The following is a 24,266-nucleotide window of genomic DNA, read 5'->3' as shown; positions in this document are numbered from 1 at the left end:
AAAAAAAAGGAACACAGAGGAACTAAACAGGCAAAACAATCGCTGGACTACAACTAAAGTAGGTGAGAGAACTTCTGCTGTGTCAGGTTTACAAGCTGTGACGCCTGTGGAGTTGTTTATGTGCAAAATGAGTGATCAGCAAAGTGATCAGCGTGACTCACACACTGACACATCACTTTGTGAGGTGCTGCTGCCCAGAGGGACATGCTCTATACCATGCTACATAACCTGACACTGAGAGGCAATAACACAAAAAAAGAAAGGATGGATATTAGTTTGCATCATTTTCAGAAACTTGAAATATATCAAAAGTAGCTTTTGGTAGTTTAAGGTGACACGCCTCAGTTCGACATGCCTACTTCCAAGGCTAAAGTTGGACGATGTCCATGTTTTTCGATCATTAAAATGGCCAAAGATTTATAATATATTTCTACAATCATTTCTCAACATTTATAAACTGTTATTTAATTTAATTTTATACTTCTATACAATTTCTAAATGATTCACCTAAAAAACAAAAATCATCACAAAAAGAATCTGATCTGATCCCACTTCTAGTTTAATGTATAATGTCTTGTGACTTGTGCCTTCAAGAAGAATCCTACTATCTACAGCAGCAGGAGAAAGATATTCAGGGTCTTTCTAATTCTTTTAAAGTCCCTTTAATTGGCTACTTACCCCTTGAAGCCTGGTCAGCACTAACTATTACCAATATACCAATTTATGGATTTACAGTCACTAAATGGCCACAACTAAGGGACTACTTACAGATAATGACATGAGAGCGTTTTGAGAATAAAAGACGCTTTTCAACATTGTTTGGTCTCAGTCTCTGTTCAACGGCACTGTGTCAGTGCTGGTTGCTATAGCAACAGCAGGTTGAACTGAAAATAACAACCAGCGACGGAAAATCAGTTTAAACTTTGGTCTGTTTATGGTCGTTTCTACCACTCATCTCACAAATATACAGATTAACATCATGTTCCCTTTAATCATCCTTCATTTTCTGTGCTTATCCAGGAACCAAGCCAGCGACCAGCCTGCAACCCTGATACCTCCACATGCCGATGTACGGCCTCTCAGTGCAGTACTGCTGGCTAGTCATAAGCCTTTGAAAAACTCTGCTCCTGCCACATCCACACATCTCCAGCATTTCTGAAATATACAGTAAGACATGGTGGTTTGAAGAGGCTTCTTACTGCGGTGGGGTGATTTCATGATAAAGCTAAGAGGAAGATAAATACATACTGTTCAACTAACTGTAAAGGATAAACCCCCTTGATTCTTATCACTAAACTAACACATCTCAGCTATGACCCAACTATCCACTCATCTACAAATAAAAGCTAAAACACTTGGTTTGATGCTGCACAGGTGGTCTGCAGAGGGGCAAAGTTGGAGAGTAGCTCATCAACACAGTGTAACATTTACAATAGAACGTGGGAGTTGTGAAGACAGAGCTGAAACAAAGTGAACGACTGGAGGTGTAGTTAACCATTCAGCTGTCAGCAAAACACAAGTTTGTTATTTACATCCCAACGCCAATTTAAATCAAACTCCACTTTATTTATTTGGCTTTTATCCAGTGTTTTAGTGCTCGGAATTAATTCAGACATCATGTAATTGGCAAACTCTAAAACTTAATCCTACAAAATAAATACAATGCAATAAATATCACATTAAGCTTCACGCCACCTGCTGTTACCACATACTGTTCATGTAGGCGACGAGCTCCAGAAGTTGATCTCTGTTCCGCTTTGGGCCTCGAGTCGTGACTCAGTTTCTCTCCTAAAGACCTCTGAGTGTCCACATTAGCTCGTCAGCGTCACACACAACCTGGGACCATTTTAAGATCCTGTCCTCGTTACATCACATGAGGAACAAATAGCCCCAATTGCTATCATTACTACTGGTTGATCTGTGGTTACACACACACACACACACACACACACACACACCATCTCTTTGGTGGTTTGTTCCCATGGATACATTATTGTTGCTCTCCTCCCTCCTGCGCTGACTGATCATACACTGGCCTCCAGTCTGTAGTACAGTGGTCCACTGTGCTTTTATTTAGATCAGCTGAAAGTTATCAGCCTCCAGACAAATATACCAGACAAAGACTCTCAAATGTAATTAGCAATTAAAAGATTGGAAAACATTTTTACGTATTCTTTATGGTGGCATTTTATTGTAGGGCCCTTACAGTGTGTGCAGAATTTTTCATACTGTGATTTTGTTAGCTTCCCTTTGCACTGTTTTTAATCTTGAGGGTACAGTAGAGGTGTATAATGCTGCTTACGCTGCCATTTCAAAATGTCTGACACTTCAATTGATGTGCAAATTTAAAATGCCGATCAAAACAGGTTGGAAGGACACACACAACCACACCGTGAACCCAAGAGTCTTGGGTGTGTTTGTCTCTTGGGAGCTCAGAGAAACACCACTGCTGTTACATCACCACCATCCACCTCCAAACAAAGGAGCAGAGGACAGAGTGGGGAGCAGAAGGCTAATGAGCGTTAATAATGGAGAGGGTGGAGGTAGAGGAGGCAAGGAGGAAAAAGGAAATGCGGGTGCACAATAGTGGGATGAAGGAAAAGAGGGAAATAAGGAAAAGGCAGCCCCATCTGTTAAATTCCCATTAAATGTGGGCGGCACACAGCACAGCAGTGTAGGAGCCTTCTGGTTACCGGGTGGTGGGAATGTCATCTCTGTTCTACAATACACACACACACACACACACACACACACACACACACACACACACACACACCCCTGTTCACTTTGGATTTGCTTCAAAGCTCTCCCACCCCCGACTGTCTTCCTCCTCCTGTTGCTTCAAGGTATATACATCACATTGAACATTTCTGCCTCTCTTGTCCTTACATCATCCCTTCTTCTCCATATTATCCCATTAACAGTGACACTCACTCTTCTCTGCGTGTGTACACTGGATGTTTTATTGGCTGTCATTTATTTTATTGTATTATCTCCACTTTGAAATGAGGGTGAAAACTATCCGAAGACACTGTACTTTAAACGCTCTCAGAGAGCGCATCACCTCAGCCAAGGTTGCACAGGTTTTTATAGAATTTCATGAGTCTGAACTTCTCGTCACGCTTCAGCATACACAGTAATAATTAGAAAGTAGCTCGTATGAACACAGATAAAATGTTCATAAAAACTCCAAGATCCACTGCAAAGAACACACATTCACACCTTTACACAAAATCTCATTAAAGTCTGTCAAAATGCATTTAACAGACGACCCTGAGGAATAATCTACAGTTTTACAGCCATGTGATCATTTCTCACACACACACACACACACACACACACACACACACACACACACACACACACACACACACACACACACACACACACACACACACACACACACCTTCTGAAACGTCAATGTAATGTTCATTTGGTTTCGTTTTGAGCTCTACGGAAAACATACTACTTGTGTTTAATTATTTAAACGGCTTTAAGGCTGAAGACTGAATAGAAAAAGTCAATTGACCCTGCAAATGGTCCAAATGTCTTAATGACTCTGCTGAACACACAAATGTTGTTAATGAATCCCTTTAAGGGTAAAGAAACACAAAACCTGTCCCGATAAAACCACAAATATATAAACACCTGGAGTGAGGTTCTCACCCTGAAGTCAGCTGCAGGGTCATAAGCCTACATAGAGGAACTAGAGGAGACTGTAGACTCACTTCACCTTCATCAAATTAAAAAAGCACTTATATAAACTGTAAACAAAGAAACAACAAACAAACAAACAATCAAACACACAAACAAAGTAAAAATCTCATCTGCTTATTTTCTGCTGAAAGTCACAAACTCATCAGTATTCAGACAAAACCTCTTTTAATGTGAGTCTCATCTTTTATGAATTTATTTATTTTATGCACAGTGGAACAGGTCGTCTTTATCTCTAACGGGGAATAATATAATATATAAGTCAGGATAACTAGTGCAGATAGCCTTTTAGTTCCTAAAGTCACTCACTCCACCACCTACATACGTGCAGCCCTGATAAAATTAGACTGTGTGTGTGTGTGTGTGTGTGTGTGTGTGTGTGTATACATACATACAAGGTCAAATTGATCAATGCCCCAGGAAGGCTTCTTTCTACTTATGAAGGGAGGAGGGGTCGGGGGGGTCAGGGTCACTCGCTCCCCTCTCCTCCTAGCTCCTTTAGGCTTATTTCTTTCCACTTCCACCCTCCGCTCACGCTGCGTCTCCTGGCACTGGTACCCAGGAAGCTTCCAGACTCATTAATATCACAGTGACTATTGACACTGGGTCTGTAATTAGCCAGGCCTGGCATCTCCTGTAGGAATTACTCCTACATTTGTTCTTTAGTCTACTAAGACGACAAGGTTTAATGACTGGATAAACAACTCTTCCCACAACAGCTACTTTAGCAGGTGTTTTAACAACAAGTGTGGCTCAGTGGTTAAAGCTGTTGCCTCACAGCTACAACATCTGGGGAGACATCACGGCCAGCACGTTAGAGCCTCGAGTTTCATTTCACATTTCATTATCAATGCACTAAATCACAGATTGAATACTTGCCAACTGGCCTTTGGTGCGTCTCAGTCATTCATAATCCTTCACCACTAAGATCTGTGTTTTTCAAAATAAACCCATTTGCTAAATATCATCCTAATATAACAGCATAGAGGATTGATGCTGTACTGTAACTAGACCAGTTAACACACTCTGTAAGAAAATAAAAGCTATATTATTGCTGCACGACAACACAGTTGCTCCTTGCTTGTGGTTCTTGTGTAACCTGCAGAGAAAGTGGAGCACCTGGCAAGTGCCTGAAGCGCTTTAATAACCTGCTCTGCCCCCACTTTGTCTCTGTCACTGTATCTGTTGACACAAGGCAGCGCTTGGGCTGCCTCAATGAACAAATCCCAAATCTTATAATGTTGGGGCTAAATTAAGCGTCCTGCCATCACCAGCCTCCAGCCTCCACGTATAAAAGCAGAAGGTGAAAATGAAATGCAGGATCAATGTCACCAGGATTTCCCTCATTACAGGGTAAAGCTTGTGTGAAACAGAACATGAACAACACCTCTGCAGCCTCAGCACTCATTTAATTTTCTCTCACTATTATCTTCTATTCTTTACCTAACAATGTCTGCTCCATTTGCCGTCTTTACCACCAGCTTTTTTAAATTATTTTATTTTGATGCCTCTCAGTTCACATATGCTGAAGCAGCAGTGCTGAGGTGTCTGCATCCGCTGTCTCGGGTAATAGAAAGGTGTTCCTAATGTGTGCCTTTTATCAAACTGAGCCTACATCAGGAGTTTGTCATTCTGTAAAAATGGGTTGTTGCATACAGAGGGCGTAAGGAGGACATTCACATTGTCCTGTTCCTTTCACATCACTGCAACATGTGTGACAAAACATGAGTTAATACTTCACATTTCCTGACTGAGGGAGTTTAACATCACTGCATACCGCCTGCTGTCTGCTTGAACATGACCAATCTCTGGGGAGCATACAGTTGATGTCATCATATGTGAGCAGACTTTAAACACCATTTATGAATCTGCACCCTGCTGTTGTTTCTGCTAACAGGGCCGTTTGACATATCCGGTTAACATACTACACGGCTGTAGTCTCTGCATGTTTCTGCTGTTTGTATTTGTCTCTGCAGTAAAATTAAATACTAACTGACTGAAGTTTGTAAAATACAGTGAAACATGCAGAACTCTTCAGGAAACATCAGGTTTCAGATCATTCAGTTCCTGGAGCAGGTGAAAGTGGTTAAGAGGGTTGGTACCGTGGTCTATAGATAGATTTAACAATGAAGACGTCACCAAAATTTAATGGCTGGACAGTTTTTAACCACCTTGTTTCTCACTGAAGTCCATTCTTTAGTCCAAGTCGCCTCCCTACCGTCGGACAGATGCGATTTCACACTACACACTGCTACAACTGAAGATACAGACAGAGACACGTTCCACTCGTGCACTACAGAACATAACAGAATTACTTTTACAATATGTATTAGTTTTTGTACATGTACACCTTTTATTGACAAAGATCGTTTTATTACTGTGACCTGTGGCTCATGCCTGTCTGCAAACAGTTCAGTGAGTTGGTGACTTTCTGGTTTGTGACTCATTTCGGACAAGATGGAGCTGTTAAAAATCTCTCCTCCTTCTCTACGGTCCAAGTCAATGGAGAGAAATCCATTTTTCCCCATGTTCTTAATAATTCATGTCTGAGTTAGATTTTGATGGATGATGGTCTACCCCATATTGAGAAGCAAGAACATTTGTCTCCTTTCCTGTGAGTTTTTATGGATTTGAAAGACTGTGTGTGTGTGTGCTTGTGTTAAAAATAGACATCAATTGTGCATTGCCACATCAACCCCTAGATGCGTATTGACCAAGTGAATCATTAGGTGTCCATAAGGCTTGTTCATTACTCTGGCCATTGATCCAGAAAATTCCTATAACCAAGGAGAGGTCGACAGGCAACAGCTTCACAATAGTGCTCCTTTCCTAGCTTGACTAAATCATGACGCTTAATGTGTGTGTGTGTGTGTGTGTGTGTGTGTGTGTGTGTGTGTGTGTGTGTGTGTGTGTGTGTGTGTGTGTGTGTGTGTGTGTGTCACAGCCAACATTTAGTGTGTGACATTTAGATGTGCTAACACTGTGCCTCTGTTGACTTTAATAGAATCAGGTGGCAGCAACATGTTTGATTGTCCTGTTCTAACCTATTGTCAGTTACAAAACAACTAAAATAAACTTCAGTCGCAAAAATGTTCACAGACAAATGATTTGTTTCTACAAAAGTCATCTTGTACCACACACAGGACTCTGGACAGTTGTGTTCATTATACACTTTTAGTCTTTTATTTAGTTTTCTATTGAAGACTGGCAGTTTATTTGGTGCATGTAGCTAATACACACACACACACACACACACACACACACACACACACACACACACACACACACACACACACACACACACACACACACACACACACACGCGCTGCAGAGTACATTTAGTTGGGCTTTCTGTGCATATGAGTAAAGATTTAATGCCTCATAGAGATCAAGAACTCACAGTAAAGGCCACAGCGAGGAGAAAATGTAGTCTGAGTCTTTAGTTAAGTTCAGAGTTTGGTTTGAAGTCATGATTGACTGATCCTAAAGGGAACAAACACACTTGACAGACAGTAAAATGGATAGAAAATAAGTTTAGTGTGGTCCAATTTGTAGAAAGAAGCACATCAATTCTAGAAATGCTTCAAAAACAACATGAATTACATTTAATGAAAGACTATGATGTTTAAATTAATACATGCCATTGAGCCAGGGACAGACACTGAAAGTTACAGGACAACACTGAGGCTGTGGTGAAAATTTGTGGAAAACAGGTTGAGAAACATGAAGAAAAAGGAAAAACAACAACAGGCTGGTAACACTGTGACAGAGCAAGCTGTTGCGTTGTTGTTCAGAATCTAGAAGCAGGAGCAAAGCATGAATTCAAAACAGCTCACGCAGCCAAATTCCAGTTAACGTCTGATTATTTCTCTTTGCTCGTTTTCTCCCACTAATCTTACTTAGAGGTGTAATCACTGTGCTCTCCAATGATTTCAGCTGTGAACGGGCAGTTTACTCTCCAAAAAACACACAGTGTACAATCATCAATACCTTAAACAACACTACACAGGAACAAGTGAGATCCTTGAATGTAGTATTACTTAAAAATATATGTCACAGGGGGGCTGGAGCCAATCTGAGCTGTCACTGGGCGAGCGGCGGGGTAGACTCTTGACACACAGAGACAAAGTGGGGAATTTAGAGTCAGAAAAGGGACATGACGTAGACAGAATAGGCTTTATATTTAAAAAAAATAACCACTCAGATATTAGATGGATGATTTCAGGTGAGTTGCCTTCTGATTGGCTCCAACCAAGAAAGCAGGGATGGTGAGTGTGAGCCACAGGTGCAGCACAGAGACAGACTGTAGACTAAGTGGAGAATAAGTGTATGATAATATAAACGTTAATGAGTCAATGGATACACAAGGTGCTTGTAAATGTACTGAATCCCACGGTGCAGCCACACTGATTACTGCTGTACCATCAAAGCAATGCAACTGTATGACTGACAGCCAGATATAATAATTAGACAGAGAGACAGATGGAAAGACAGGTGGATAAACAGAGCGACAGTTTGGATGGATGGACCACATATGAATAGATAAACAGATTGACAGACAGAACGGCAGACGGGACTTTAATACTTCTCATAAAGGCAGAAAGAAGTGGACAGACAGACTTATAAATAGAGCAGAGGAGAGACAAAGAGACGGATAGGCTGGTTTGGATGTTGCTCCTGTAGAGTGTGTGTGGTGTGTGTGTGTCTGTCAGTGCCATTCAGCACTTGAGAGATTGCTATTCGATGCTCATTTCAGGCCTGATAAATCATTTGCAAGAGCTTCAGCAGCTCCAAGCTACAGTACCACACACACACACACACACGCACGATAAGCCAGGCTAAGTGTGTAAAGTCTCATCTACCCTCTAAGACTAAAGGTGCTGCTGCTGAGACTTTGTTCTGGACACTCTGGTCATTTGAAAAACATTTTCTCAGATTCAGTTCTGGGTTCAAGTAGTTCAAATACTCGCAGCTCCAGCTGTGAGCAGCTCTGTAGTGACTGTAGCTGCTACTGTACGTGTTGCAGCTGCGTTTCCCTCGGGACAATTTCAAGTGATATATCAGCGCGAGGGAAGCGTCTGCATCCAGATCTATAGCAAGTGGAAACAAGGTATATTGAACTGAATAAGTACGTTTAGTGGTGAGTCAGAGTAATAATCTCAGTGAGTGAGTAGAGGTCTGCTTGCTCTTAATTTCCGTGTCATCAAATCAGACATTTTAGGCTGCAAGGATTCATAAAAAGTCTGTGAACAAATGCATCTCGGGTTTTATTAAAAGAAAATATCAGATGATGTAAAAAGCCCAGTGAAGTTTGTTGGACAGTCTCCTGTTGTTTCAAACTGCTGCTCATTAGCTGCAGCATTAAAAGCACCTGTTGCTTTTACTGTTTGATGAGAATGTGAACTGTTCACAGGCAGTTTCCTGATTTTAAAAAGATTTTCCTATTAACTAAGAATACAGTAGCCTCCCAAGCCAAGTTCAAGCGTGAGTATCCACAGAGAACATCAACCGTGCATCACTGTACTTCTGAGACCATCGTATAGAATGTGTCGCTCACATTAATCAAAGCCTGACGGCCATTGATTTGACAGATGGCCTACAAGGTCACGATGCAGGAGAAACAGGAGAAGAACAAAAAGACTGGTAGCATTGTTAATATTAATAAATGCAAATTAAAACAGTCGAGACCATCCTGCTTTGACGATGAATGCTACCTACTGCCTCCTCCTCCTTTTACTGCAGTTAAATATTTCATGTTCCCATCCAGACCTATCTGTCAGCTCTGCATACACTGGTTTGTCTGGGCCATCTGTCTGCTCTGTAAAGACCAACAATGCCTGGTCCATCCATCTCTTCCTCCATCCCTGTTTCCACTTTTTATTTTCATCACGTTTTACTGGGTACAGAAAACAGGAAGTAGCTGAAATGTGCAGGAAAAGTTGCCAAAAGCTGATGTGATGTTCTGTGCCACAGGGATCTAAAAGGGTCAAATGTAGGAAGAACATCACGGCGATTACCTTCTTCATGAGAAAGTAATTACCATCTTATCATTCTCTCTTTGCTCTTCTCATTTCTCCTCCATGCTCTGAGTCACGTCTTCATTTACTGGAGTTTCTTTGAAATAAGTTTTTCTCCAGAGCCTCTGCTGCTTCATTGTTGTTTCGAGTCCTGAAATATGTTTAATCAATGAAGCTATTTGTGTAAAGTGCAGCTCTTCGAATTTCAAATTTCAAACCGCAGCTTGTCTACAAACAATCATGGCACAGAGAATTAAGAAATGACACCAATTTTAAAAAGTCCGCTTCCAAATCCATGTTTGTAGAGGTTATATAGACTTTAGTTTGCTGCTGACAAGCTCTGAAGGTGAACTACATTTTAATGCTGTTAAAATATAAATAGAATGCAGTTACATTAAAACATCAAATATGTAGGAGAGTAGTGGTTGTGAATCTGAGACGAAAACCACAACATACATCTGTGCATCTTCCAGAACGCACTGTGTTCAGGGACAGTACATTCATCTGTGCTGTGAGGTGTTTGGGGACAATACAGAGTGTAGGTTATTTGTCTTTTTAGAGGTCTGAGAATTGTTCCTCATGCGATAATATTAGAAAATAAACTCTTTGTTATTGTCATTATTGTTTTTGTCATATTGACAGATTAATAATATTTTAAAATTTCACATGTGCAGTTTTTTATTTTTGTTTTATGCAAATAAATCATCAAACATCTATAGAGGTGGGGATATTAGATAGATCCAACATTCACTGTGGCTGTGTGAAGGTTTATTTGTGTGCACACTCACACACAATCATGCACTCGAGACACACTAAAACACACAAAGGTGAAACCCACGACTGGACGTGTGATGCATGTAGTGGGGAAAGTGGAATGACAATGTGTAACCTGAATATTTTCTTTATTGCAATGTCGCTATGCTCCGCGTACAAATGTGTGCGGTCTGATGAGACATAAGGACATAGGAAACACTCTGGAGGACAGAAGACTGAAAGATTGGCTGGAGATTACAACTGATGCATTAGGAGAGAAGCAGGAGAAGATTTGGGAGCAGGTCAATAAACCACAGCCAATTAAGTTTAAACTGTCCAGAAAGCACATTCTGGACTAGTTTCAATAAACTGCCTCGGTTGACACAAGCAGCAACAAAAAGCAAACGAAGGTTCATGGTTAAAGCAGGCCGGTCGTTTTACACTGAAGTTCTTGAACCTGATTGGTTTTCCTGCCCTTGAAGTCCGTACAGATTTCCCTTGATACACTGAGCTTCTGTCCATTCCTCTTTATTCTTTTCCCCTCTCCTCTTTCCCTTTACCCCAACCAGTCGAGGCAGATGGCCAGCATTACATATAAAGGCCTCTCACTAATATAAATGTCTGATAGAGAATAATAATGGTCTGAGCTAGTGTTTAAGAATTTCAATTAAAAGTCCAACGTTCACACTGTGTGCCACAACACTGGGGTCAAACAGTGTCAGGTGTCCCGGACAAGATGTCAAGGTGACATAGGCACAGTCGGAGGTAACTTCAGTGAAGGGTCGACGCCGTGGGATCAGCTGGATGTTCTGATGCAACAGTTCTCATATGGGTCAAGATGTCCTTTTCAGCAGAGAAGTTTCCTGATTTCCACTGACCTCCCTCAGGGCCCTGATTGATTTCAAATCTCACATCTTCCAATCATATTTAAAATATGGAAACCATCCTTTAACTTTGTCCTTGCTGTTGGTAATGATAGTGAGAGTAAATGGAGACTGCCATGAACAACTATATGATTAAATTTGAAGCATGCTGGAAAAAAAAGCAAGAAATCTAACGAGCTCTTCACATTATTTATGTCAAAGCTGAAAACATCCTGCACATTTCACTACAGATTGTGATAATGCAGGTGACACTTGGCAGTGTCACAACAGCTTCGGATGTTGCTTATCGCTGCAAAGAACATGACTCCTTATTGATTGTGGTTTGAGATAGCACCTATTTCCTCTTGCAAATACTGTGAGGTGTGAGCTGACAGTTAATACATTCTGTTACAGTTCTTCTACACTTTAAATAATCAGGAGTTTTTGTTCCCGTTTGCTCCCCCTACTGTTGGGTGTGTCGTCTCCGGGCTGCAGTAATCACAGCCTGCTTAGTGTAAGTGATTAAATAAGATATTGATCAGCAACAACCTTGATCATTTGGATTAAGAGGCATATTTGTAGTATATACAGTGTACTTCTAAAAGAAAAACTCCAATAACTGCTTTGCAAAGAGGCTCGTGTATCAAACTCATTATCTCCCATTTTCTCTACATGCCAGATGTAATTCTCCGCAGAGGGTTTGTACAGAGGCTAAATGTTACTAGATCTCGTGCCACTCAGGGAAAAAACTACACCTATCTATGGTGATTAAGTGGAAAAGATCCAGAGCACCAATTTCATACTCAGAACTCAAACTACAAAACCTGTAAGAAATGATTATAACCCATTTGTAAAATAGTGACACTTCGCCAACCCCGGTTTGCATCTTGCTAAAGTTACCATCTGGTGTATGTTACTAACACCATAATTGACCTCTGCTGTTGTTTTTGCATTAACAGCATCACAATACTATCCTATCTTCTCTTCTCTTTGTTGTGCAGTTTTATACACACTCAAAGTTCAAGCGACTCTTTCACTCCTCATTTCCCCAACAAAGAAACCACATTCTTCAAACACCATCATGTTTGGCATTTTAATAATTATCAAGCTGTAATCAAATTGACTGAAGCTGCACAGTGCCTGAGGCTCTCGAACAATTTGGTTGAAGGAGAATCATGCGTAAAATTCTCCCTCATCAATTTGACACACTGCCATAATTGCATAATCTGATGACTCTTGCAGGCTATATTAAGAAAGGTGGTAATAATGCAAACTGCTCGCAGCCACAGATGCAATGCATGAAACACACACATACACACACACACACACACGAGGCTGGATTCACACGTACAGCCAATTAGTTTGACAGAGGAGAGCTGTGGAGTTACGAGTACCCGTCAGTGACTGCTGCATCCCTTTGGAGCTGACGGGCCACAATGAGATGTGAATGAGGAGGAATGAAATAGATTCCTGGTGAGATTAAGATTCCTATTTCACCATGAATACAAAAATGCATCTGCTTGAATTAAGGCACAAATTTTAATTGTACAAACACTCTTGAATGAAATGCATCCTTTTCAGTACCATCTCCTAAAAATGACGATGCAACTAAACAGCAAACTTGTCATTTCTACGCGACTATTCCTTCAGTTAAATACAACTACACAGAAACAACAAGATGACTTTCCAACAGGAGATAAAAGGTGCATATTTAGCTTCAGCCAAGTGCTGTGAGTGTCTAAAATCATTACGTTAAATGGCCTTTCTGTGGTTCCTCCACTAAATATTGCTTCCTAATTGAACAGTGAGCTACTAATTCACAGATATTTGGTGAAAGATAAAAGAACCAAATCAAATAAAATGAAGACAACAGTATTGTTTTTCTTTATTGGAACATTGCCTCTCGGTGTGTAGTTGCATCTTCTCCCTGTCTCTGTGTCGGTCCTCTCTGGTTGCATGTTGGGTTAATTGGTGACTCTAAATTGCCCATAGATGTGAATGTTTGTCTGTCTCTGTATGTCGGCCCTGTGATGGACTGAGGACCTGTCCATGGTGAACCATGCCTCTCACCCAGTGATAGCTGGGATTGACTCCAGTACTCCCGTGACTCTTGAGAGGACAAGCGGTTAGGATAATGGATGCCAAGTCATTGGCCTGTTGATGATGGAGAAGAGACAGGCCTGTCGCCCTCTCCAAAGTCAATATTTGCTACAATTACACAAAAGCAGAAAGAGATGGCAAACTGGAGAGTAGTAGCGGGCTAATGATGCAATATAATGGTCATCTACCAATCTGAAAACAAATAAATGGATATGAACACAAGCTAAATAAAATCTGTGCGTGACCATTTATGCACAGCCACAGAAGAATGAACGCATGCTTGGACTGAAAGGTGCTTTTGAGGTTGAAGTGTCACCTGTAGCAGCAGCCTCTAAAAAAGGCTGTTCCCTCAGCGAGCAGGCTGGGGCTAGAAAGTGACAGCCCCCAGGCACTCGCTGCCAAGTCCTGTTTGGGTCACTTGGCTCTGACTTAGTGTCTGTCTGGCTTGCTGACTGACTGACTGAAGAGATTCCAACTCCCCTGCACCACCTTTAACTCTCCTCCCAGCCATATGCCACAAGCTATTTTCTCCCTAAGCAAGACCTTTTCAACTCAATGAAAACCAAATCCATGTTCTAAGTTCTAGACATATAATATCTTTGATGCACAGTCTGAGAAGGACTAGTGTTAGGGTTGCAACCAGGAGAAAACCTCAACTCCCTGTGCATCGTCGACTGAGAATAATATCCTATGGCTATAGGAGGGCAGTAGAACCATATGTGTACTGTAATATAAGTTTGGCCTGATGGCAGACAGGAGGATGCCCTTGAGGACATCATGTTCCATCTGGTGCTGAACATCCCACATCAGTCCAGTATGTTGCTCTTTAGTTCACATCTATATTCAGACATGAACTTTTGCACGTCGACGCTCATGTGAAAAACCAACAAACCAGAAGCTAAACAAGAGTTGACACTGGATTCATAAGATGATATCCACTGTTTCCAAAGCCAAAAGTGGTCTATGTCTCAAGGATTGATGTCTAAATGAGAGAGAATGAATTCTGTTTCATCACAGGTTACATTAACTGTATGCCAGGTTTCTGCCCTATTCAAATCAAATATGAAATCGCCCTCTGATCTGTTCAGGTTGTGGTGCAGTGACTCACTCATCATACAGCGTTTGGCATCTAGTTCAAAGCAGTCAAATGCATCTTCTCCATTTCTAGTACTGCCACTTTATCTTTGAGGTTCACCGCATGTGAGTGTAGCAGGCTGAAAGATGAAGTAATTACAGTAATTACAGTATGGATGGGAGCCAGAGTTTAAGGCTGCGTGGACTGTATGTGTGTTAAAAACATGATAATGGTAGAAAGAGGGATTCGTCTCTGAAGCTCAAAAGTAGATGTTGCTGTTTACCATCAGGTTTAGAATTCTGCAAAACAGGAGGTAGAAACCAAACTGGAATGGTTTATTTTATAGTGTCTATATGAAGTTTTGAGACACTGTATCACTAAAAGCTTTATAGATGTTGGAACATGCTTCCATTCAGCCTAAAGTGGGCGTTCAGGCTTGTGCCAAAGATGCTAAATAGGTCGAGATTCTCTGAGCAAACAAATACACTTATTCCATATTGAACTGAGAAAAGCATGATCTTCATGAGCTGTAACGCAAACTTTGTTAAATTTATGAGGTGTTTCCTAAAATCATCATAGAGAAAACAAACAGCTTTAATAGACTGTTTATTTAGTTATTGTTCATTTTCCAGTCCCATTGTTTTACAGGCACTGATGTAAATTAAGTGACATTTGTAGTAAAACTACAAAGTAAAACTATTCAGTCAATTAAACCCTTGATTTGTACAATTGAGTACAGTCATTGTCATCTGTCCCTCTCTTGGCTGATATCTTCATCTCTTCTGGTTTAACTCTCTACTATAATGTCCCGTAGCCTTTTTCTTTTTATTGGTGATTCATTTTTTAACAGATGTTTGAACACAGTAGGTCTGATTCAGAAACGATGACAGTTCTTGCAGAGTGAAGTTTACAGAGACTGATGCTCTTTAATAACTGACTGTTCAATACTACACTACCTGTTTGCACATTTAGAGAAATATAACATTCATGTATCTAGAAATGATGTTATGTGATGTTATCTATTCAGTGGATCTCTCATGGTGCTGTAATGTATCATCATCTTATAACTTAGATATGTTCTTATCTATGTACTCAGCTGATGCTTTAATTCAACAAAATATAAATGTGTGTTTAAAATTACTGCAGGTTTGCAAATATTTAGCTTCTTATCATGACAACAGGCCGAGTGACCACAGATAATATTGTTTTGTGCATGTATTTCTGTTTAATTGTTGTTTTAGGGAGAGACGCTTCAGGACTAGTTCACATAATTGTGCCGTCACTGAAATTTGTAATAGAACAAAAAGGCTCCAGCAGATTTGCTAGAAAACCTTTAGAAAACAGCCTAATAGTTGTTCTGTCTGCCCTTTTCATGAGGCTGTGGAAAGTTCTGAGTCTAATAAAGCCGGAGCTCGGCTGCATCTGCTTCCTATTTGGACATATTACTCCAGTGCAGACTAATGTACCCCCTGTCGCTACGGCTTCATCACTTTCATTTACTGCTATTAGAGTCCCAGGCTCAGTCCTTCTCATGCTGCACACTCATGTCTTTTGCTTTTCTCATTTCTTACGCACATGGTGACATTGAACACCTGGTTCTGAGTCTATTTCTAGCCCTGTCTGCTTTCTACCTGTCTCTCTCTTCTTCCCTTTAGCCAATCTGCCACTCAGTTCACCTGGACACGGTGCGTTCTCCACTTCACTCAGCTCAACTGAAAAATTGTTCCAATTATTCTTTTGACAAGGCTCAAGTAAAGAGCATGGAGGGCCGGTGGAAAAGAAGCAACTGTGAAGAAAATTAAATGATTCCACGTGGAGAAAAGAAGACAGTATTCACCTCATCACTTTGACACCTGTGTCCTTTGGTTGGTTTTTCTTCTGATAGATTACCTAAATGACATCATAACAGGTGCTATCATTGAATATCCATTTACTTTGTGAACTCTATTAGCAGCAACAGGCACTGAAAGGTAGCGCAGCAAAGCGTTGATAAGAGAAGGAAAGGTGCTATTTATAGATGCAAAACAGACAGAATAAAGTTAATGAGAAAAAGACAAAACAGTCATGGTCATCAGCGTCTGTCTGGATTCTGACTCACATAAAAACTTACATAACCTCCAGAGAGCTCACATGTACGCATGATTTTAATTTAAATACAGGAGCTGAAAACTATCAAATTAAAAGAATTGGCTGCTTTTCTGTGTCATCTTTTAAATTAAACTTAACATCTTCGGGCTTTGAACTGCTGATTGGTCAAAATAATCATTTTGACAACATCTAATTATGAGAAGCTGTTTTTCTCCCCTGTCACCATCTTGTGCATTTTTTAGACCAAATGAATCAGTTAATTGAGAAAATAATCAGACAAAAGGAAGATTCGTGTTAACAGAAGCCGAATTAAACAAACTCAAAACTGTTATTATATCATCAGGCAGCATAAAATTGCATAATTGAGTTAATGTCATTAGCTTAATGTTGGTTTGTGGTGTTTAGTCAGTTACTTTAAAATCAAATAATGAAAAATAAAACAAGCTGATTCAGTCGAGGAAACAACAATATGCTGCAAGTCTGAATAATTTATAGTTTAACATTTTTAAGCTCGTTACCGAGTGTAAACTAATGTCCCAATTTCAAATTGAATGTTCCAGCAGCCACCTCACATCAGTTTATTTCACAAATGTTTCTAGATTTTGTAGATATGAAGGAAATCTTCACAGTAATCGTCACTCACATACTTGTATCTGTACCGTATAGCTGGTTTTTCCTATACGTCCAGCATGCAGGACCACCGTCAGACGGACTGTCCATTTACTTCTACACACATCTTAGACTGGAGCCAAAGACAAGACACATGTAGAAGAAGAGAAACTACCCCCGCCCCCCTTCCAGCCCATTTGTCCTGTTTAACCTCAACATGTTTTGTCTTCAGATATTATTATGTCATGGTTTTACCTGCAGCTTCAGTAAACTGAGTCAAGCAGGTGGGTGGTGAAAGCTTCCATATTGATTATTAACAGACAGCCATTGTAAATAATACATGACTGTTTGGGTAGCTATTGATTGCAGCTCACCCACTGCTTTCAGAAATGTAATCTACTGCTGCCAGAAAGCATGTACGACAGAGTGTGTGTGTGTGTGTGTTAAGAGAGGGAGTAGACACGTGTATTTTAGCGTGTGCTTGTGTTTCTAAGCAAAAGAAAACAACCCTTGCCGGTCTTCTGATTCCTTTCAGGGCTTTTTATGGACAGTTTCACACCGTCCAACCGTTAAAAACCTAATTGTGAAGCAGGTAGCGTTTTCTCATCACCGATTATCTGCTTCATAATTTGACTGCGGGTGCAGCATAAGTGCTAAAAGGAGACTGTTAAATTCAGAAATAATGAAGTGAGCTCTCAGTAAAGCTGTGCTCATTTCACTGAGGGCTCTCGATTATAAATGTGCTGAAGAGATGGGCCTAATTGACGGCTTCATTGATTCTCCAGTCCGATCTCAGTTCACATACAGTAACTAATAGACCAGGGCTCAGAACTTGGAGCTCTATTATACATGCAGCAAGTCAAGTTCAATCCTGAAAGTGTGTCGGAGAGACTGTTGCAGAAAGGAGACGGAGTACCTGCAACCACGTCAGATCACTCACTGCATGGCTGGTGATGGACGGGGGGTGGAGGGCACATCCAGTGTTACGCTTAATAATTAACACATTTTCCTGCATCTGCGATATCAATCACTACAGATGACCCGCTCCCACTTTACCTGCTTGACATTCTCAGGCACAGAGTTTCTATGTCCTCCCTCCCAGAACAGTTTCATGTTGTGAAGGTGTCACAGCAGATCAGATTTACTCTTAATTCAGATTCTAACTGAAAAATACAGAATATCATCAAATCTACAATAGTTTCAGTATCACAGAGAGCAAAAAATCTGATTTACTGCTAATTTGCATGTGTTGGCATATTAACATACTGTCCATTATGGAGAAGCATCACGTCAGTCATAGATCTATCAGGTAATTATCATTTAAAATATTGTGTTTATACTCCATCGATCACTGCTTCCTTTAACGTGTCCTGTCAAAGTCGTCTAATTTAAAACGACAGCTGCAAAGATGTGAGTGGTCATTTGGCTCAAGGGCGTTTCTCGTCTCCTTTCTCTGTCCGTGCTTCTCTATGCTCGATATAAACAAGTCCATCAGAAAGAACACGGTGTGATTCTGAAGTCGTTTGCAGCTAATCTCAGCACAGGCATGAAATAGAAGTATCTGTATCTCTACTAACCAATGATGAGCATTATACCAGCTTAACATCAGCATATTTACACTGTGAGCATGTTGCCATGCTGACATAATTTAGAGCAAGCCAACATGAGTGCAGTCTCTTTATCTAGTGTCACATTTGACAGGTGTATCTTGCCAATACCATAAAGTGACTCGAGCCAGTATTAGCCCTATCATTATCTGTCCCTGCCTGAAAGAAGGCCAACAGGGAGTTTAAGCAAGAAGTGCTGCAGGGGAAACATCCAACAGCGCTTCATTGCTAATCTGTGCTGTCTAACATACACAGGCGCAGATGCACAGAGATACACAAACAGTCCTCCTCCCTGCAGCCTGGAGCCATGTACACTCATTTTCTCACTTACACGTATAAACAGAGACACACGTGTACAAAATGATGGAAACAGCATGAGGTGAGGGCAGGAAGCAACTGAGGGAGGGGGGAGGGAAATCTTTTTATTGGCTCTTCATGCATTTAAACTTCCTTTTGGATTAGAAATTAAGCATGGAAGAAGGTGGTGGATGCTAGAAAGCGGGTGGCAGCTTATGCAAAGTGCTGGTTCACACACATCCACGTGATGACCAGGGCTCAGACCTTCAGACCATAACCTGATTAGGACCAAGCCAGGGCCCACTCGATTAACAGGACCAATTGACTTGTGGAGTCGCACACAGCTGCTGCACAGCACAGCAGGTGCGCACCGAGTTTTACAGTGACACTTCCCCAAGTTTCCTCCACACTGTCATTTTCAGATAACACTGTCAAAATAATGCTTTTAATGAGAAGTCAGCATGAATCCACTGAAATTCACAGGATGATTATTCATTTGACAAACGTCATTACATTTACAAAGTCTGTGTGTGCACGTACATGTATGTGTGTTCTTGCTTTATCCCTGTTGTTCTCAGAGGTGTTGGTGACAACACTTGTCACAGTGGGGGGGTCTAGAAATAATCTTTCTTCCTCCAAATGTGATTCAGAAGCTGGGGTGTGTAACGAGTGACGCCACACTATAGGTGTGTGTCTCTGTCAACAATCACACATCCAAAACAAATCTTTATCAATCTTAATAAGCAAATCTACATGAAGCCAGTGCTGAGCAGTTTCTTTGTCGGTGTACTTAATATGTACTAATCACAGAGTCACAGTACAGTTTGTTGAACTCTTTATAACCACATATCTTCTATATCTTCCTTTACATTCAGCTGTTCCCTTTCAGAAGTATCCCCCAGTGAATCCCCTGCACCCATTTAACCCTGTCCTCTTCATCCTCTTCTCTCACTAACTACCTTCATGTCTCTCTCTACATCCATAAAGCTCCTCTCTGGTCTCCTCTACACTTCCTGCCTGGCAGCTCCAACCTCAGCATCAGTTTACTGATATGTTCAATCTCTCCTCTGATCATGTCCAAACCACCTCAGTCTGGCCTCTGACTTTATCTGGAACATCTGCCATGGTCTGTCCCTCTGATGGACTCTCATTCCTGATCCTATCTATCCTCGTCACTCCTAATAGAACCTCAACATCTTCAGCTCTGCCTCTCGTCTTTTCTTCAGTGCTACTGTCTCTATGTCGTACATCATGGCTGATCTCTCCACCATCTTGAACACCTTTACTTTCATTCTCGCTGATCCTCTTTTATCACGCTCCTGACACTTTTCTCCACCCGTTCCATCCTTCTTGCACATGTCTCTTCTCCACACTCTCCGTTGCTCTGAGCCGTTGACCCGAAGTACTCAAAGTCCTGCAGCTTCTTTACCTCTGCTCCCTGTAACCCCACTGTTCCTCTTGGTTCCCTCTCATTGACACATGTATTCTGTTTTGCTGTGTCTAACATTCATTCCTCAGCTTTTCAGAGCACACCTCCACCTCTAGATTTTCCTCCACCTGCTCCCTGCTCTCACCACAGATCACAGTGTGATCTGTGAACATCGTAGTCTATGGAGACTCCTGTCTGACCTCATCTGTCACCCTGTCCATCACCAGAGCAAACAAGAAGTGGCTCAGAGCTGATCCTTGATGCAGACCCACCTCCACCTCATCACTGTCTTACAGCTCTCATACATGTCCTGCACTACTCTCACATACTTCTCTGCTACTCGGGACATCTTCATACAAACCACAGCTCCTCTCTCTGCTTCCAGTCAGATGCTTTAAATCTACGAAGACACAGAACAACTCCCTTTGCCCATCTCTGTACTTCTCCATCAGCATCCTCAGAGCAAATACTGCATCTATTGTAATATTTGTAGACATGAAACCATGTTGCTGCTCAAAAATGTTGACCTCTGCCCTTAGCCGGGCTTCCATTACCCTTTCCTACAACTTCATTGTACGGCTCATCAGCTTTATTCCTCTGTAGCTGCTGCAGCTCTGCACATCTCCCTTGTTCTTAAAAATTGGCACCAGTACACTTACTCCTCCTCTCACTCTCCAAGATATTGTTAAACAAGTCAGAAACTCTACTGCAAGCTCTCCTAGACACTTCCATACCTGCACAGGTATGACATCAGGACCAACTCCCTTTCCTCTCTTCATCCTCTTCAATGCCTAATGTCACTCTTACTCATTTTTATGCATATTTAAATAACGTATTGGTTTGGTCGTCTGCATCAGCAGTAAACAAAACGTTTGGTCTCCACTCTGCTTTCAGGTTTGAAAGGAGCAGAGCATGCTAGCATTGAAAGCACACTGGACCCTAAATGTATCAGCAAAGCCTCCATCAGGCAATCAAAGAGTTCACTTGGTGTGATCTCTTTCAGTTTTCCCTGTATGATGCTGATTTTGGCCGGTACCTGCAGCCAGCTGTAGTAGCACTGAATATGTGCACTTTCTCCTCTACTTTCTCCATTTGCAGGTCACATAGAGTCAGTAGAAGTGCTGAAAGCAGGAAAGCTGCACAGAAAGTGCTGTCAGAGCCGGTGGATGCGAGTCACAGATGCATATGCAACTGTGAGTGTGAGTCTCACATCACGGTGAGATGTACTCAGACCAACTTTTTCTGCTTTAAACTTGGATATTAAACCTGACATTGCTGGATTCCACATTCAGACACATGTAAAACAATGGAGCAACCACATGAAGCAGCTATTAGTCTTCAACAAGAGAAAATGAAGTGCTTTCAGGTACGGTTGAGGCAGACATGAGTGGCTTTTTAAAATAATTATGATTGCCTTTTAATTCACGTCACAACAAAAAGCCTTTTCACAGATATGCACGCACAAAGCAACATTCACTGAGACACAAAGCTTCCATTGAATCCACAGACACACAACCGGTCTTCACCATTGTCACTAAGGTGTCATTTAATGAAGAACTAATGTCACAGCATTTAAAAACCCATTTCTGTTTGTCACTGCCAGCTCTGTAATGGATTTACTGTACATTTAGGATTCCAAAATTTCCCCCTCCTCCCACCAGGGTAGCTGCACTCATCCCACCACCCAGCTCACAGTCCCCACCCCCACAACTTCTCACTTCACCCTCCTCCTCTGACAAGCAGAAAGGCCACAATGAAATCCTGACATCCATGCGAGTTAATTACAATAAGTGCACATGCACTGCTGAAGATGTGTAATTACCAGCACCTCAGTAAATGGAAGGCCTGTGTTTTAGCCACTCACAGAGAAATAGCGAGGCTTAGACCATGTCTTTACATGACGAGGGACGATCTGCAGAACATGAAAATGAGCTGGATCATTTCCATTCTACTGTCTGACTTCTGTGTGTGTGTGAGTGTGTTTCCTCAGGCTACATGATCACAGTGTTTGAGACCTTATGTACTGCATTTGAACACTGTCATATGACATAAACAGACAGATTGTGTAGATACAGGGTGATACAGCAACATGTACTGTGGATCTTTACTGACAGACAACGCTAACCACTCACTTTGCCTTTCAAAGTTGGAGCATTTAAATGTCCTGCAGACCAAATCATGACTGGGAAAAGCCTTGAGTGAGCTGCCTTTGAGCTGACTTCAGAGCTGCACTGTCAAATAATCTTCTGCCACACATAACGTGTCCGGCTTGAAGACTCACGCAGGCTCCCATCACCCTGAATGATCAACGCAGACGGAGAGACCAACGGCTCAAACGTGATATAAGCATCTCTCACACGCCCACCTACCCAGCAGGAGCCCAAACACTCACGGGCTGCTCTTCGCAGATGTTCACAAGACACCCTCGCTACAGAAAACCAAAAGCAAACTGTGTGCACGTCCTACCTCCCTCCTAAAACGAGGTGAGCTCGTGTTGGCTTGTCTGGATAGTTAAGTACTAAAGTGCATCTCAAACAGTGATCTGCAACACACAATACAGACTAAACATGTGTGTGGAGTGGCCACAGTGGAAGTGAAGCCAGTTTGAGTTGGAATAATACAACAGTATTCCAGCTGGCTTTAAAAAACTGCATGGATGCATCAGATGCTGCCATCACTGCACAACCAGAACGATGTAGGAACACTACTCAGTCCAACAGTGTTTAAACTGAGGTTCATCATGTCAAAGTGTGGCTTGGTCCTAAGGTAGCTGCAGACTGTAAGAAGCTTCTCTGTTACACATCCACACATTCAGAGACGAGTCCTTGAATTAGGCAAAAATTTAAAGTTGCATCTTTAAGACCATTAAGACCGAACAGGAATAAACAGAGGTCATGATTCATTCAGTGTTGGATGTTTAACTGTTTATATCAGATTTACTAGTTCAGCTGTGAACAGAAGCGCTTGTTTGTTACTCACGGGTGCCATCGAAGCGAGTGGCGATGGTATCCAGGAAGGTGTTTTGTGGGGCCAGCAGCCCTCTCATAACCGGCATCCTGCTCCGGGTGGACTGGGTCCTCCTGCCTCGGCGCCCTGGAGCAGCGCTTGACTCCTGCTCAGATCCGAAACTAGGCAGGAAACGCGAGGTGCCCGGTGCGCATCCCAGCCCCTGGAGAAGCGCACCGATCCGAGATACGCGCGGTGGCTCCACCTTGACACCGCGGGGGTTGTGATCATAATCAACTCAGCAGAGAGCGAGTAGTAACCGTGGGGATGCACCTGTGCACCATCCAACGGGGAGAAGCCAAATTAAAACCGGTGGGTGTTCGTAAAAGCGAGTGCGCCGCAGAGAGATGAGGATGGACGGATAGACTGCAAGTTTTGGTGCTGATGGTGCGTGGAGTCAATCTTATAGGTGCAAGCTCTTCCTCAGCTCCCTCTCTCTCCCTCTCTCTCTCTCTCCCACTCTCTCTCTCTCCCTCTCGTTGGCCACAATTGAGAGCAGATGCAGAGTCACATGACGCCTTTCAGGTCTGGCCAAGCTGGGGTCCTATTTCAAAGTGGAGGTGGGAGACAACAAAAGGATGTCGTGTTGTAAGCCACTGGCCTTTCCCCTGATCAATGATCGGATCCATAGACCATTCTTTAGAGAACAAACGTAGACCACCAGAGGTCGAGTCTTCAATTATACAAAACCTCTGAAAGATAAATGAC

The 24,266-nt window shown here is 41.8% G+C and overlaps 1 protein-coding gene across 1 annotated transcript in view; it reads right to left on the bottom strand.

The window, feature by feature from the left end:
- kcnh3 (potassium voltage-gated channel, subfamily H (eag-related), member 3) overlaps positions 1–23,677 on the bottom strand; it is a 95,078-nt gene extending 71,401 nt beyond the window's left edge. The window contains exon 1 of the mRNA XM_026375710.1: positions 23,532–23,677. Coding sequence (XP_026231495.1) covers positions 23,532–23,607 — 76 coding nt within the window. The 5' untranslated portion in view covers positions 23,608–23,677. The remainder of the gene's footprint in view (positions 1–23,531) is intronic.
- Positions 23,678–24,266: the final 589 nt, after the last annotated feature.

Source organism: Anabas testudineus, chromosome 21 (assembly GCF_900324465.2).
Source record: "Anabas testudineus chromosome 21, fAnaTes1.2, whole genome shotgun sequence".
NCBI lineage: Eukaryota > Metazoa > Chordata > Actinopteri > Anabantiformes > Anabantidae > Anabas > Anabas testudineus.
Note: the sequence above shows the minus strand (reverse complement) of the source record. Positions and strands in the feature narration are given on the sequence as shown.